Source organism: Camelus dromedarius, chromosome 7 (genome assembly GCF_036321535.1).
Source record: "Camelus dromedarius isolate mCamDro1 chromosome 7, mCamDro1.pat, whole genome shotgun sequence".
Classification (NCBI taxonomy): domain Eukaryota; kingdom Metazoa; phylum Chordata; class Mammalia; order Artiodactyla; family Camelidae; genus Camelus; species Camelus dromedarius.
The window spans coordinates 12,354,001-12,368,886 of record NC_087442.1 but is presented as its reverse complement, the minus strand read 5'-3'; the positions used below and the strand labels follow the sequence as shown (position 1 = coordinate 12,368,886).

At 48.2% G+C, this 14,886-nt stretch overlaps 1 protein-coding gene across 3 annotated transcripts in view; it reads right to left on the bottom strand.

Moving 5' to 3' along the window:
- Window positions 1–3,347: 3,347 nt before the first annotated feature.
- Window positions 3,348–14,886, bottom strand: part of DENND2A (DENN domain containing 2A) — an 87,687-nt gene continuing 76,148 nt past the window's right edge. For 2 of the 3 annotated variants that reach the window (XM_064487297.1, XM_064487298.1), the window contains 6 exons: window positions 14,133–14,310; window positions 12,527–12,568; window positions 9,603–9,720; window positions 8,955–9,200; window positions 7,771–7,857; window positions 4,391–6,858 (listed from right to left, as the gene is read on the bottom strand). In XM_064487297.1, coding sequence (XP_064343367.1) covers window positions 6,827–6,858; window positions 7,771–7,857; window positions 8,955–9,200; window positions 9,603–9,720; window positions 12,527–12,568; window positions 14,133–14,310 — 703 coding nt within the window. In that variant the 3' untranslated portion in view covers window positions 4,391–6,826. Of the gene's footprint in view, window positions 6,859–7,770; window positions 7,858–8,954; window positions 9,201–9,602; window positions 9,721–12,526; window positions 12,569–14,132; window positions 14,311–14,886 lie in introns of all 3 variants that reach the window. The other variant, XM_010983197.3, reaches the window with a different exon arrangement.

Below are 14,886 nucleotides of genomic sequence, written 5' to 3'. Positions count from 1 at the left end.
TCAGGGGGCCCCAGGCAAGTTGTGTTGCCTCAGACGGTGGTGGGTTTGGGTGCTAGGTAACTTGCTTGGCTAGGCAGGTAGATTAGGGGTTGGGGTGGAGGATGGGAAGTGGGGGATGGCAAATCCCAGGGTAACATTCAGGATAGGCCCCACCCAGATATCACCCCCTAACCACCCACACTTTTGGGGTTACAGCTCAAGACTCAGCAGTTGAAAGGGAAATGCCTTATAGGGGTGATTCCCTAAACTGCTATCACTGCAGTGATTTGCTGGGGTAGCTTATTTCAGAGGCCTGAGGGAAGCTCTGGCGGTAAGAAAAGGAGGAGGGGCTGACAGCGCAGAGGAGGGAGGGAAGACCAAGTTTTCGCAAAATTCTGGCAAACGGTAATGCACATTGCCTTGTCCTAAGGCTCCACTTGTCATTCCCAAACCTCTGAGGAAGGCATTAAAGAGCTCCTTCACCCAGTCCTCCCATAGCAAGAACACAGTTTTTTTTAAATTTTCTTTTTAAAGCAAGCACTTTTTTGTTTGTTTTTTGTTTTGTTTTTGTTGAGGGGGAGGTAGTTAGGCTTATTTATTTATTAATGGAGGTACTGGGGATTGAACCCAGGACTTCGTGCATACTAAACATGCGCTCTACTACTGAGCTATACCCTCCCCAACACAAAGTTTTAACAGGAGTAGATATAACTTTAACACATAGACTTAGTAGGAAATGCTTTTAGGAGTGATACCTGTGGAATAAAAGGAAACAATTGACTAAAAGAAGAGGCTGGCATTTCTCCTCTAGAAATACTGTGTGAATGATATATACCCAAGGTTAATGTAATTGCACAGAATATAAATGCATCACAACATTATTGCTGGGGGTTTTGTTGTTGTTGTTGTTTTGTGTCAGCAGGCACATAACATGAAATTTGCCAGTTTAACCATTTTTAAGTATACAGGTCCGTGGTGTTAAGTACATTCACATTGTTGTGCAACCATCACCTGTTTTTTGTTTGCAAAGAACAATGTTTTGATGTGGTTGGAAAATGCAGGACCGTGACTGGCCTGTTCGGTGTAGCAGGGCCCTTTCCCCCTGGCCCCCTCAGGGGGCAAAGGCCCCCGTCTTGAGTTAGAGTGCAGCTTTTGGCTTCCCTCTGCTTCTCCCTCTTCCCCATCTCCATGCAGAGCAGAGCTTGACTAGCCTTGAGGGGCAACCTGGCTGGCCAGAACCAAGGATGTGGAGCTGATGGACCCTACGCTGCTGGGAAGGCCCCGACCCCCTCGCCCCTTGGCCACAGGACCACTCTGCCACCTCAGTTCCTGCCCAGGGCTTCCGCAGGCCGGATAAGCCAGGGAAGGGAGGGGGGGAAGGGGGCCTCTTCCCCGGGACCCACGCTAAAGGCACGAGGGGTCTGCTCTGCTAGGGTAGCTGGTGGCCAGCCAGGCCCTGCTGCTCTGCTGGACCCTTGACCTGCCATCTCCTGGCTTGTCAGGTCTTGCTGCCACCCAGAGCCCCATTGGATCAGCTTTTTCACACCTGTCCAGGGGCCTGGCTGGGTGAGAGTGAAGGGTGGGTCCACGAGAATCTGGAGTTCTCTGCCAGAAAAACTACTCAGCCCACATTCCGCCTCTGGGGGTGAGGGAATTAGCTCCGTCACAGGAAGGACAACCCGTCTTGAGGTCTGGTTGCAGGACTTAACTGTGTGCTTTTAGGATTATGATTGGGGTGGGGAGGGTGACAGCTGTAGGCAGAGGAAAGTAAGAGGGGCAGGGAAGGAGCCCAGGGTTGATCAAGGGTGAGATTGCTCTCTGACCTGTTGTCACGGAAGCTGGCACCAGGCCTCTGTTAACTGTTGCCTGAAAGAAGTTACAGGCTGGCAGCTGCACCCCACGCAAGAGCAGGGTGAGGGCGAGGTGTGGTCACCGGACAAGCCAGGGAGTGAAGTTAATTGGCTGTAACAGGTGCCAGCAGTTAAATGTCCTCTCTCACCTGCCTTTTGCTTTTCTTACTAACCTTTGCTCAGCCAGCAATCTCCCCTTCCTCCTCGGCCCGTTTCAGCCCCTCCCAAACTCCCAAGTCTGGCTCTGAAGTCTTAGCTCACATCAACTCCACCCACCTTGCCCTCTTTGGGGTTCACCCCACAGCAATCTCTCCTCATGATTTTTTGGGGCCTAACCTGTGCTGCCTTGGGTTTGCTTTTACCAGGCAAGGTAATTAGAGTAATAGGACCTTTTTTAAAAAAACTGAATTCATCAGTTCTGTGGCTTCTTGCAAGCTTTCATCAATGTTTTTATTGTTTAAAACATTTTAGAAGCTCTTATGTAACGCTGAACTCAGGCCATGCGTACAAAAGGCTTACTTCTAAAACTTGGCCCTAACATTCGTCTCTATCGGTGAAACTTAGGGGAGAATTTGCATATAAGGGAGGAGATGGTCACCTGAGGAAGTGAGTCACCTAAGAGAGACCATAACTATTTGAAGACATTTAGAAAACTCCCAGCCAAATCAAGGGTTCTAGGGCCTCAGCCCCAGATAAGTCAAGGTGGATCCCAGGAATCTGCATTTCACACTAGTATCCCAGGTGGATCTGATGCAGGTAATGCCACTGACCCCTGAGAAACACAAAGTCCTCTATGAGAGGTGTGGCTGAAGGTGATGGATGGAGCTGAGAAAGCTGGAATCCGTCTGTAGAAAGGAAGGGAGCATAGGAGAGCGGGGGGGGGGGGGCGGGGGGGGGCAAGTACATTGCAAGTGGGAGGGTAAACCGGTGTGGCCACTGTGATTAACAGCTTGATGGTTCCTCAGAAATGTAAATGTAGAAATTAGCATGTGACAAGGCAATTCCGCTTGTAGGTATATACCCAGAGAAACGGAAAACTGGCACTGAAACAAATACATGCGCACATGTTTGTAGCAGCAGTATTCACAGCCACCAAATGGTGGAAACACCCTGTGTCCATCGATGGATGAACGAATAAAATGTGATGTACCCATCCAATGGGATACCACTCAGCCATAAGAAAGGAACGACGCACTGACTTGTGCTACAGTGCAGACGAACCTCGAAAACACTAAGCTGAGTGAAGGAGACACAACAGGTGACCTACTGTGATTCCATTTACATGAAGTATCCAGAATAGCTATAGAGACAGCAAGCAGATTGGTGGTTGCCAGGAAATGGGGTGGGGGTGGGGGTAAGGAAGGAATAGGAGAACTTCTTAACGGGTGTGGGGTTTCCTTTAGGGGTGAAGGGAATGTTTTTGATGGTTGCACATTGTGAATATATTAAACGCTGCTGAAAGTTTCACTTTTTAAAAAAAATTATTAAAAAAATTTAAATCATTTTCTTTTCAGTGGGCAGAGGTAATCAGGTTTATTTACTTATTTTAGTGGAGGTACTGGGGATTGAACCCAGGACCTCGTGCATGCTAGGCATGCACTCTACCACTGAGCTATACCCTCCCCAATGCTTCACTTTAAAATGGTTACTTCTATGTTATATGAATTTCCCCCAATGGAAAAAAAAAAAAAAAGGAAATGGAGTGAGGTAGGGGGGCAGGGGAAATGCCAAGGATCAAGGAATCCGCAGGGCCGATAGGGGAGGCTGTTGGGCTCCCCTCCCCTCCTGGGGAGATGCTCCCCCCAGACTCTCTCACACCCTTTGCTCTAACTTCCTACTCACCAAACAACCTGCTGATTGTTAATGTGGTCTCCTAGGAGCTTGCTGCTTGTGCTGAAAACAAAGTATCTGAGATGCGAGGAATGGCTGTTGCAGTCAGCAGCAGGTGGACTCCCCTTGGTAACGCACTCCTTCGGCTCTGTGGGTATGCATCCATCTCTAAGGAGCTTCTGGCCTGCGATAGAGACAGTATTAGCACCACTTTTGGTCTGTTTTTTTTAGTACCACTCTAGAATTTTTTCTTTGGTCAGCAAACATTACCTGAGAGACTGCTCTGCCAGGCACTGAATTTAGGCTCTGGGAATTCAGCAGTGAAGTTGGTGGACACAGTCCCTGCCCTCATGAGGCTTACATTCTAGTGATCAAATAATACCCGTGATGAACTCAACATAGTAATGGGCAAGAAGAAATACTCAAAAATGATAGATGTTATTATTCTTGGTCTGAGTAAGAAGAGTTTATGTGATAATTTCTAAGAATTCATTCTTCCTCGTTTCAGCAGTGGTGACGGCTGCCTTCACTTTCAGATTCGCTGTCTCTGGCCTCTTCCCAAGGTATACAAACTGCACCTGCTCCCACACTCCCCTTCCTTGCCCATAACTGTCTCTGATATTCCACAGCAAGAACATCCACCCAATAATCCTGCTCCAACTCTTTTTCATGACCATGTGATCGACCGTGAATTTAAACACAATAATGAAATGCCTCTAAACACATACACATTCTTCATGGAAAATGTGTGCTTTTTATTGGCATTAAAGGACTTGGCTCTTGGACAGATGGTGGTTGGTGTGGCATAAGACACAAAGGTGGAGTGGCAGTGATCTGGTCTATCACACCTATGCTTTGTGACCACACTTTGTTTCTAAATCCAAACAGTGTTATCCATCCAGAATTTGCCCTAGACTGTGAGCAGGGATCACAACTCTGCTTTTTTCTTTTGTCTCTGACCCTCCCCAGCCCAATTTACCACTTTGCAAAATGCAGACAATTGATTAGTTGACTTAGTTTAAACTTACGCGGAGCAGGATGGGAGGGACGTTGGGACGGTGAGCTGCATCCGATGATGTTCTGTTTCTTGACCTGGATGCTGGTTACGTGGTTACACGGATGTGGTCATTTGTGGAGGTTTGTCAGGTTGTCTATTAATGATTTGAGCACTTTTCTGTATATGTATTTTACTTCAAGCATAAGTGAAAATGCAAATAGGGCAAATGTACTAAGATACTTTTACTAAGATGCTTTTCTCAATGCTCCTTATAATAAAAATTGGAAACATCCTGCATGCATGAGAGTTAGTAAAATTATTTTTAGTATATCTACAAAATAGAATATTATACAATCATTAGAAATGCTGACAAAGATGTATATTTATTCACTTGGAGGTGCTGAGTAAACAATATAACTATGAAATAAGTTAGAAAAGAAAGTATATTCTAAAATATTACAAGGGAACATCTCTGGGGAGAATATTGGTATTAATGAAGTGAATACTAATCTGAGGAGCTTGTTAGTTATAATTCCTAAGCCCCCACACTCATAGATTCTCTGCAACCCCAACCACACACATCGACCCAAGTTCATTGTTACACATAGTCTGGTTCCTACCATTTTGGAGGCCTTGGACCCTTTTGAGAATCTGATGTAAACTATGGATTCTCTCCCCTGAAAAACAAATGGGCACACCAAATCTTGGGTACAATTTGCTGGGGGGGGGCGGTGTCCATGATTCTAGTTAAGAACCCCTAATGTAGAATGAGACGTCAGCCTCTTCCTCATTTTCCTCTTGTTCTTAATTTTCCTCAGAATACCCCCTTGCTCACAAATCCCTAAAGGTCAAGGACCTTTGCCAGGCAGCACAGGCCCCTGGGCCATCGCCAAGGTCAGAGCACATCCCTTTTGTGTGTCTTTGCAGGGTTGCTGGTGTCATCCAGAGAGAATCCACCAGTGGGCTAGGCAGGCAGCGGGTGGGCCTCGGGGTGGCCCTGAGGCCTGCTTTGAGACCTCTCCTGTGCTGCCCAGTCTTCTCTTCCTGCCTCCCTGCCGTGCCCTTGCAGGACAGTGCCCAGAGTGCAGCCTTCTCCAGAAACCCCAGTTCCGCCGTTCTGGCTACACAAGTCAGAGGAAGCTCCCTCTTGTTCACATGAACAACAAAAGTCCCTCCATCTATGCTGCATGTGTGCTAGGTCATGTGTGCCTCTCTGGGCTCCTACACTGAAATCGGGACATTTCATAAAGTACAAATAAGAATGGGGTCAAAGAGGCAGCATCATAAGCTTTAGGACCTCCAAGAATTTTTATTAGCAGATCTTGCGAGGAGGTTCCCTCTTTTTGTGTGTACCTCTAATAAAAGTCATGGGCTGCTCCGGCAGGGGATGGCTCTATGGCTTCTAAGAGGAAGGGGGCAGTCTAGAAGAGTCAGGCCCGTGAGGCAAGAAAGGAAGTCAGTGGCAGGACAACAAATGGCCTCGGCCACCAGGTGGCACCACTGGCCAGCTTGAAGCGCAGTTCATCCAAGGAAGCCAGATCCTACTGTTCCCGTTCTTCCTTTCAGCCCAGATCTCCACTCCACATACCTGCCAGTCCTTTTCCCAGAGGACTCCTGCCCTGACACCCATGGCTAGCGTCTGTAGTGTCTGGAGGCATGGCCGCAGCGCTGCCCCCTTGACTCCCACACTTGTCCCCAGTTCTGCGCAGGAGAGCTCCTGGGTTCCAAGTCCTTGGTGGTGGCTCCTTCCCCGCTCCTCCTCTCCTCTTGGCTCCAGAGCAGAGAAGCCAGGAAGGATGAGCCAGGCAAAGATGGCATAGGGCAGGACAGAGTTTTCTTAGCCGTGGTGTAATAAAAAGAAAACCCAAATGCTTTTTTTTTTAATATCTAAGATTTTTTAAAAAATCAAAATCTCGAAAACCAACAACCCCAGCAATCCATTTGAATGTGCCTGGCCTCAGGTCCCATTTCCAGTGCTGTTCTGAAGAAGCGGCACCTTCTGGTGGCTCTGGGTCCTGGGGAGAGCCCAGGGGTGGCTGGAAACCATCTTGGCCTTTATCCCATGACCTGGGACAACCAGGGACCCAACATTTCAGAAAGGCCCCCAGGACTGTTTTTAAAACATGTGGTTGCACTAGGAGGAAGTTTTCCCATGAGGCTGGGTTGAGGGTTATTTCTTGTGGAGAAACTTCATTTTATTGCCTAAAAAAAGAAAATGAGAACATTTCACCAAGCAGACAAAGTTAAATCCTGCCCTTTTCACTTCAGATGTGGTGTGGACAACTGTGGCCTCCCACAGCACCCCCGGGAGCCTCCTCCTGGTGCTCAGGAGAAGTTGGGAGGATCCGCCCTGCCTGGTTGCCCCTTGCAGGCCTCATGCACCTCCCCAGTGAAAAGCCATCTTCCTCAGACTTGGAGTTCTGAAAGGAAGCATGTCAGAGCTGTAGACGTTGCTTCTGATATGATGACACAGGAAGCGCTGACTGGAACACATCCCTGAGCGCCAAGTGAGGAGAAAACTCCCAGCAGCTCGGGCCAGGGTAGGGAGCTGGAGGGGGGGGAGGCAGGCGGTCCCTCCCCAGGCAGCCGTCAGCCCAGGTCAGGCTCCAGCACGCCCCCTGCAGGTCCTCTGCGGGGATACGGTCGCAGCTGTTCCTCACTAGGGCCTACCCTCTCCTTCATCTTTTTCCGTTTTCTTCTCTCCCTTTCCCAGTGAGGGCCTTTTTGCTGATTCAACTGTAGTCCTTATAATTCTTACTTTTCCACTTTTCAGGGGCACTTGGAGGCTGGTCTAGTCTTTACTGCCAGACACCCTTCTCTGGTTCCATTCATCATGCCTCTAAGCCCAATTCCCCAGAACATTTAAGAGCGTGGGAGGAAATAGTGAAAGAACAGCAAGACAGCCAGGGGCCCAGGAAAGCAGGGAGGGGAGCATTTGTGTCCTTTGTTTATACTTTGGGGACAGATTAGAAGAGGAGGGTAAAACGCCGACTTGGCCCATTCAGTGCAGGCCTCCGAGCTCTGCATTATCAGGCCGCGGCTCCAGTGCAGAGAACGGGCCAACACCCCAGGGCCTGGAGGCTGCTGATGGGAATCAAGAGCCCTGGGTCTCACCTAGTCCCTTCAGGAACTTGTTGACACCGCTGTGTTCTCCACTGGGAAGTGTCTCCAGGTACTCTTGGGCTCGGACCTCAAACAGACCTGTTGACAAGAAAAATCCCAACCATTAGTTCCTTCTCTTTGTGCTTCTAAAAGTATCCATTTCTTTACTGCCATAGAAAAGAGAAACCTTGTTTCTGAGACGAAGCTTCTCCTATAAGCACGCTCTGAAGCATAAGATTTATAAGGGCTTTTATTGCCCTTATAATTGCCCAAGCTTGTGCAATAACTGTCTTTGGAAAGCTTTAAAGTTAGCTCGTACATGAAATCCTATTTTTATTCCACAAACACCTTCCAAGCATCTACACTGTGCCAGGCACGTGGTTTCAAAGCGAACCAGACGGTCCTGGCTCTGGGGAGCTCCTGCGGTCTTCCTTTCCCCTACGTTCTCCCATAAAAGGGCCCCTGGCCAAGTGGTTTGGCTTCCTGGGAACCTGGCTGCCATCTGTGAACTCAGGAGGGCGAGCAAGTCACCTCTGAGGTGCTTTCAGCTCTCCTCCAGGGCCAGTGCCTTAGGCACGCTGTCTTCATCACCCACTGATCTTCCATGGACAGGGGGCTCCTTCTGTGAACCCTGAGGAGCGAAAGTGAGGTAGGGGGATGGGTGGTCTCATGGAGAGATGGCCCACAGGCTCCCCAGGTCGGGGGACACCCGCTGTCCTACCCACCCGAGGCCAGCATGCTGGGCATCCGCAGCCCCCACACAGAGTGGAGGGCATGGGCCAGCCTGTCCTGCTCCTCTACCCCATCCCCAGGCCCGGTGGAGGGGGAGGGAGAAGGGCAGACAGGACGAGAGGAGGCCTGAGGAAAAGGAGGAGAGGCACCACAGAGAGAGGAAGGAAAGGGTGTCCCTGAGAGTTTCAGCAAGCTGGAGAGAGTGGAACAGAAGAGAACTTGCCAACAGAAGCTGGAGTGTGGTTCTGGGAGAGGCGAGCAGAGGGGAAGAGACGCCTGAGGAGATGGCAGGATGTCAGGGCAGTTTCACCAGCTCAGAGGCGGCAAGAATAAACGTTCTCCAGAGGAGGCCACACGCAATTCCGGCTCCCGTCTGTGCCCTGGGTCCTTTCTCCCTGCTCATCACCCCCGGGATCTGGGCCTCTCGGGCTGCCTCAGCCCCCAGCAGGGAAGATGTCCCTGACCTTTGGCATCCTGCCGGCGCAGCTCCCGCTCCTGGATGAAGCCCCGAAACGTCTGGGTCTCCATGAAAACCTCCAGGAACCGGCGGAGGCTCTTGGAGGAGACGGCTTTGCGGAAGGCCTCTCGCTGCAGAGTCCTCTCCTCGCGCTCGCCCGCCGTCAGGAACAGCGAATAGTGGCCCACGATCTCCACGAAGAAGCGGACAAAGGCTTCAGACACCACCTCGTTCAAGGGGCTGGACTCAGGGCCTGAGCAAAGTGGGGAAGGACCAGGACCGGTGAGGGCGGCGGGCTGAGGCAGAGCCTCTGGGACAAGCCAGTCAGTAAAACAGGGAACTGCTGGCTCCCTGGATGGCAAACTGTAATGATCCATGAAGAAGGTTACCCACAGTGAGCAAGTCATTTCTTCTCCGCCTTTAAACAGATATCTGAGGGCCAGAACAGGGGAGGTGGGAAAAGCTTTCCCCACAATTCACTGTTACAACGAGGTCCAGAGAAAAGGGTCGAGCCCCAGTCTCTCTCCTCGTACATGTCTCTTGTCCATTTCCCCACTTAACCCAGTGCCCAGTGGGACATGCCCATAGTCCATCTGCTCCCTGACTCTAATGATGGAAGGGGGAGGCGCAGTCTGGGAGGTAGTTGGGCATTTACCACGCTTACAGTCCGGGGGCCTGTCATCCTGGTCACTAGCCAGGTCATTCCTCTGTTCCAGAATGTGTTCCAGGGCTACCTGAAGCTTCCGGGGCAGAATGGAATCCTCGTCATCCATCTGTAAAGCAGAAAAAGCAGGTGGGCCATCTCCCTAGCTTCTGGGGGTGGTGGCTGCATCCTGGCCAGCAGGACACATTGATACACTGCAGGGCAGGCCTGGCACAGTTCCTGGTTTAGTGGAAGGAACACAACTTGGAACCAGAGGTCTGAGGTTTGAATCATGATTCCACTTTTTACAAGCTATGTGAGCCTCAGTTTTCCCATTTGTAAAATGGGTTCCTAATCAATATCTACCTCATTGTGAAGATTGAATGTTGTATATAAGATGTTGAGGGGGGAGAGTAATCGCTCAGTGGTAGAGCACACGCTTAGCATGCATGAGGTCCTGTTCAATCCCCAGTACCTCCATTAAAAAAAAAATATATATATACACACACACATATACATATACACATAAGATGTTGATGGAAGAAACTGAAGATATAAGTAAATGGAAAGATACTCTGTGTCCATGGGCTGAAAGAATTAATATTGTTAAAATGTCTTTACTACTCAAGCTATCTATAGATTCAATACAATCCCTATGAAAATTCCAATAACATTTTTCATAGAAATAAAAAAAAATCCTAAAATTTGTCTAGGACCACAGAAGACCCTGAATAGCCAAAACAATTTTGGGAAAGAAGAACAAAGCCAGAGGCAGCATAATCTCTGATTTCAAACGTTATCACAAAGCTATAGTAATCAAGACAGCATGGGACTGGCATAAAAACAGACACATAGACAAATGGAGAGCCAGAAATAAACCCATACATATCTGGCCAAATAATATTTGACAAGAGAGCTAAATATTCAGTGGAGAAAGGACAGTCTCTTAAATAAATGTTGTTGGGAAAACTGGACATCCATATACAAAGGAATGAAATTGGACCCCTATCATGTAACACTCACAAAAATTATGTGGATTGAAAAAAACAGATTAAAGATTTAAATGTAAGACCAGAAACTGTAAAACTACTGGAAGAAAACATAGGTGACAAGCTCCTTGACAGTGATTTTGGCAACAGTTTTTTTGGATATGACACCAAAAGCACAAGCCACAAAAGCAAAAATAAACAAGCGAGAATACGTCACACTAAAACGCTTCTGCACAGCAGGACAACCAACAAACTGAAAAGGCACCTACAGAACGGGGAACACATTTGTAAGTCATTTATCTGATAAGGGGTTACTATTCAAAATACATAAGGCACTCATACAACTCAATAGAAAAAAAATAGGCAAAGGACATGAATAGACATTTTTATAAACATGTATATATATACACACACACATACACACAATGGAATATTATTTAGCCATAAAAAGAAGGAAATATCGCCTTTTCTGATAACATGGAAGACCCTGAGAGCATTATGCTAAGTGAAGCAGATCAGACAGCAAAAAATAAATCCTGTGAGTTCTCATTTGTATGTGAAATCTAAAAAAAATGAACTCATAAAAATAGAGAGTAGAATGTTGATTACCAGGGACTGAGGGGTGAAGGAAATGGGGAAATGTTGGTCAAAGTGGACAAATTTCCAGCTATAAAGTGAAGAAATTCTGGGGAATGTAATGTGTAACTTGGTGACTATTGTTAACAATATTGTATTATATACTTGAAAGCTTTTACGAGTATAGATCTTAAATCTTATTGCCACACACCAGAAAAAGGTAATTATGTGAGGGGATGGAGGTGTTAACTAATCGTATTGTGGTTATAATTTCTCAGTACATACATATATCAAATCATCGTGTTGTGTACATCTTAAGCTTACATATGTTATATGTCAATAATACTAACGCTGGGAAAAAAAGATTAAATGCAATACAATTACTTTGTGAAAGTGTCTGGCACCTAGTGGTTACTCAGTAAATGATTCCCACTGCCACCTCCCCTCCACCGCCCCACCACAAAGGGTGACTAGTTCTAATCAGGGGCCGTTGGTCAGGGCAGATAACCGTACGATTCAAAGCTGGCTTTATGATCTGGGTCTCAGAGCAGGAGGGCCACAGGCCTACCAGGATGGCCTTTGGGAAGTGAAAGTAGATGAAATTAATGATAAAAAATGGCATTAACATGCATAACTTTTCAGTGGCCACTCCAAGTTTAAAAGCAGTCCTTCAGAATGCCCAGAAAACCTTAATGTAATGATACTTTGCAGGATCTGACAGGAGTTAGGCCTTTCTGGCAAGTGACAATAAAAAATTAAATGTGTATTACTTTCTCTGATAATAAAAATAGTTTATGATCATTATAGAAAATATATGAAAGTATTAAAAACAATTTAAAATCATTCATAATCTGTCTCTCTTTCAGTCTCCCACCTGAAGACAACCAGCATTAATGTTTTGGTGAGTTCTCCTTTTAATCTTTTTTAGAGTTATATATATATATATATATTTTTCTTGTTCTTACCCTTTAAAAAAAAACAAGATCAGCAAAATAATGTATATAATTTTGCATTCTGATTTTTTCCACTTTATATTGTATGTCATGAAATTTATTATCAAACATTATTTAAAAGCATGTTGAAAAAGACAAGTGTTTATAGTTACAACCTATACAAAGATTCTAATTGTTAGGAAACCATTCTGTGACAGAACACGTGCCAATCAATCCTTTGTCCAAATCTCTCCTCTTTGGCCTCTGCCTCCTTCCCTGTCCTCAGTCCAGCCCTGGCCAAGGATCGCCCAAGCCCGCCAGCCTGTCTTGCAGTCCCAAGCCCACCCGGGAGCCTTTTCAGAGCTGGAAAGCTGAGGCCCAAACAACAAAGAGATGAAAACAGACAGAGCGGTGGGGGGAGGCTGGCCTTCTTACTCACCTGTCTGAGGAACCGATTGTTGACGAGGTCAACCACAAGGACCTACGGGAAGAAGAAAAGGGACTATTATTGTTAACAGGGCACCTGGCGTATAGAGATGGACTCAGCCTTCTTCCTTCTTGGCAACCAGAGAGGCAGCTGGGGTGGGGGTGGAGTGGGCCACTTGTGGTTTCCAGACATCGCCACTGTAGCCACAGTGATGAAGAGGGGAGGTGGGTGAAAGGGCTCCTCAGAAACACATGCTTTCAACACTGTTACCGCAGGCTGGGACACGTGTGGGCCCCAGGCTGGACTCCCTGCCCTGTTCCTGGATGGGCTAAGGCAGAGCCTCTCAGACTGTTCTTTAGTGTGTGAGTTCCTGAGGTGGTGACAGAGGCTAGAGCCCGTTTGTTCCCATTTCACGCAACTCTGCAACTCCCCACCCCAGCACCCCCCCTTTCCTTCCAGCTACACAAGCAGCCTTGTCATTTCTCTCAATGGGGTAGGAGGAGAGAGGCCCAGAGGACTGGGCCCGTCCGAACTGTAAGTCCTGCTGCAGGTGCTGGGCTTCCGGGATAAAGCGCCTTTTCCCTCCCTCCTCACTGGGACCCCAGGCCAGAACTAGGGTGAAGCGAGTGAGGGGCGTGGGGTGCAGAACTTAAGGGGATGCTGGCCCATGGATCATGCAAGTGCCCAGTCTCAGGCCTCAGTGTAGGCCACTGGCTGTGACAGAGGATGAGCAGAGGGCCGGGATGGCCACCACGATTCCACCAACAGCTGGAAACATGGGTTCTAACACATCCCAGAGACCGTGCCCAGGAGCTGACGGAGTGCTCTGCTTCCTTCTCTCATACACTCCTGGGCTGAAATGAGCCCTGGTAGGGATCGCAGGGTACCCGGGCAAACGGTGCAGTTCACAAAGCCACACTCGAAGAGCTGAGTGTGCAGGTGGATACTGAATGGGACTTTAGGACTATCTGGGCAATTAGAGGAGCTGAATCTGGGGACATGGGGAGGATGTCAGGGCCAGGCGCTCCCCTGGGGTTCAGGACTGCACAGCATCATTTAGTCTTCATCTGACTGCTGGGAATTCTCAGTACACAGGGACAGAGACTACTTAGAGAAAGGGGCTGGGACTAAGTAACCATGGAAATTCCAAGTAGGGCTTTCCTCACTCTGGATGCTAACTTGAAAATCCAGAACTTGATCATTAAAAACATTTTGGTTGTTGTCTTTTTAACTGACATGAAAAAGGATCTATTTGTAGGAGCACAGTCTTGGTCAACTTCGTTATTAGTCCAAAGATAACTTCTTCCCTCGGCGTTGAGGGGTAGAGGGGAGAAGGATAGGGCAGATGACTGTTTATGGGTTATGTATTTTAAAATCTGGTTAAGTTGATTTCTACCCTTCTCAATGGGTGTTCATGGCATTTAGAGGGGAAATGGAATCTGCGGTCACGGGGGGGGTCTCCTGAGGCAGACTTGGAAGGGAGGAGCAGGGGTGCTAACTGACAAAGCCTTGGGGACCCCTTGCTCCCCTGACCACTTGCTTGCAGAGCCTTAGCCAACACCTCCCCTCTGCTTCTGCTCCCCACAGGGAGGGCACAGGGGACACCCCCAGAGCTCACCTCTTCCAGTGGCAGCTCCCTGAGCAGTGGCAGTGAGCTGGTGAGCAGCCCGATGAGGAACGGGGTCGGTGAGCACACGATGTCTATCATGGCAGGTGGCAGCACCGGGATGTAAGTGTGCTGCCAGGTGAAGGGGTAGATGGCCGCCACCATCGCGTGGCAGCACTTGGACAGGGTGCTGCAGCCGGGAAGAGGCGGGGAGAAAGGGCCGGTTCAGGGAGGGTGTGGAGAACGGGCCACTCAGGCTCACAGAGTGGGCAGCGTCCACGGAAAGAAATGTTCACACTCCACCCCCCAAGCCCCACTCGCCCCCAACACACCCAAAACATCTTTTCTCATGGGAGCTCCTTCTCTTATTGAAGATGCTTTGTATCCTAAGACATGGCCTCTCAGCCAAGTATCAATACGTAGGTGTGATGCGGGAAAACAGGGAAATCCTTTAGTATTCACGTGCAGCCCTCCACTCCAAATGACTCAGCTGTGTAACAGTAAAACTCATGTACAGTTTCTTCTTGCCCAGAATTCAAAACATAGAAAAAGAACATTGAGAAATATTCGGAGTCTCTCTTAAAGGATGATCATAATGTAGTCTTTTATAGGCAAACGCTGGGCCTTATTAATCATGATCCACAGCGCTTTGCACGGTGCCCGGATTCATGCTCAGTTTGTTGAGTGAATGGGTAGATTTTCTGGGATCATCACTTTGACATCAGTTCTACCTGCTGCAACACAGTGACGACTGGTGGGCTCCCAA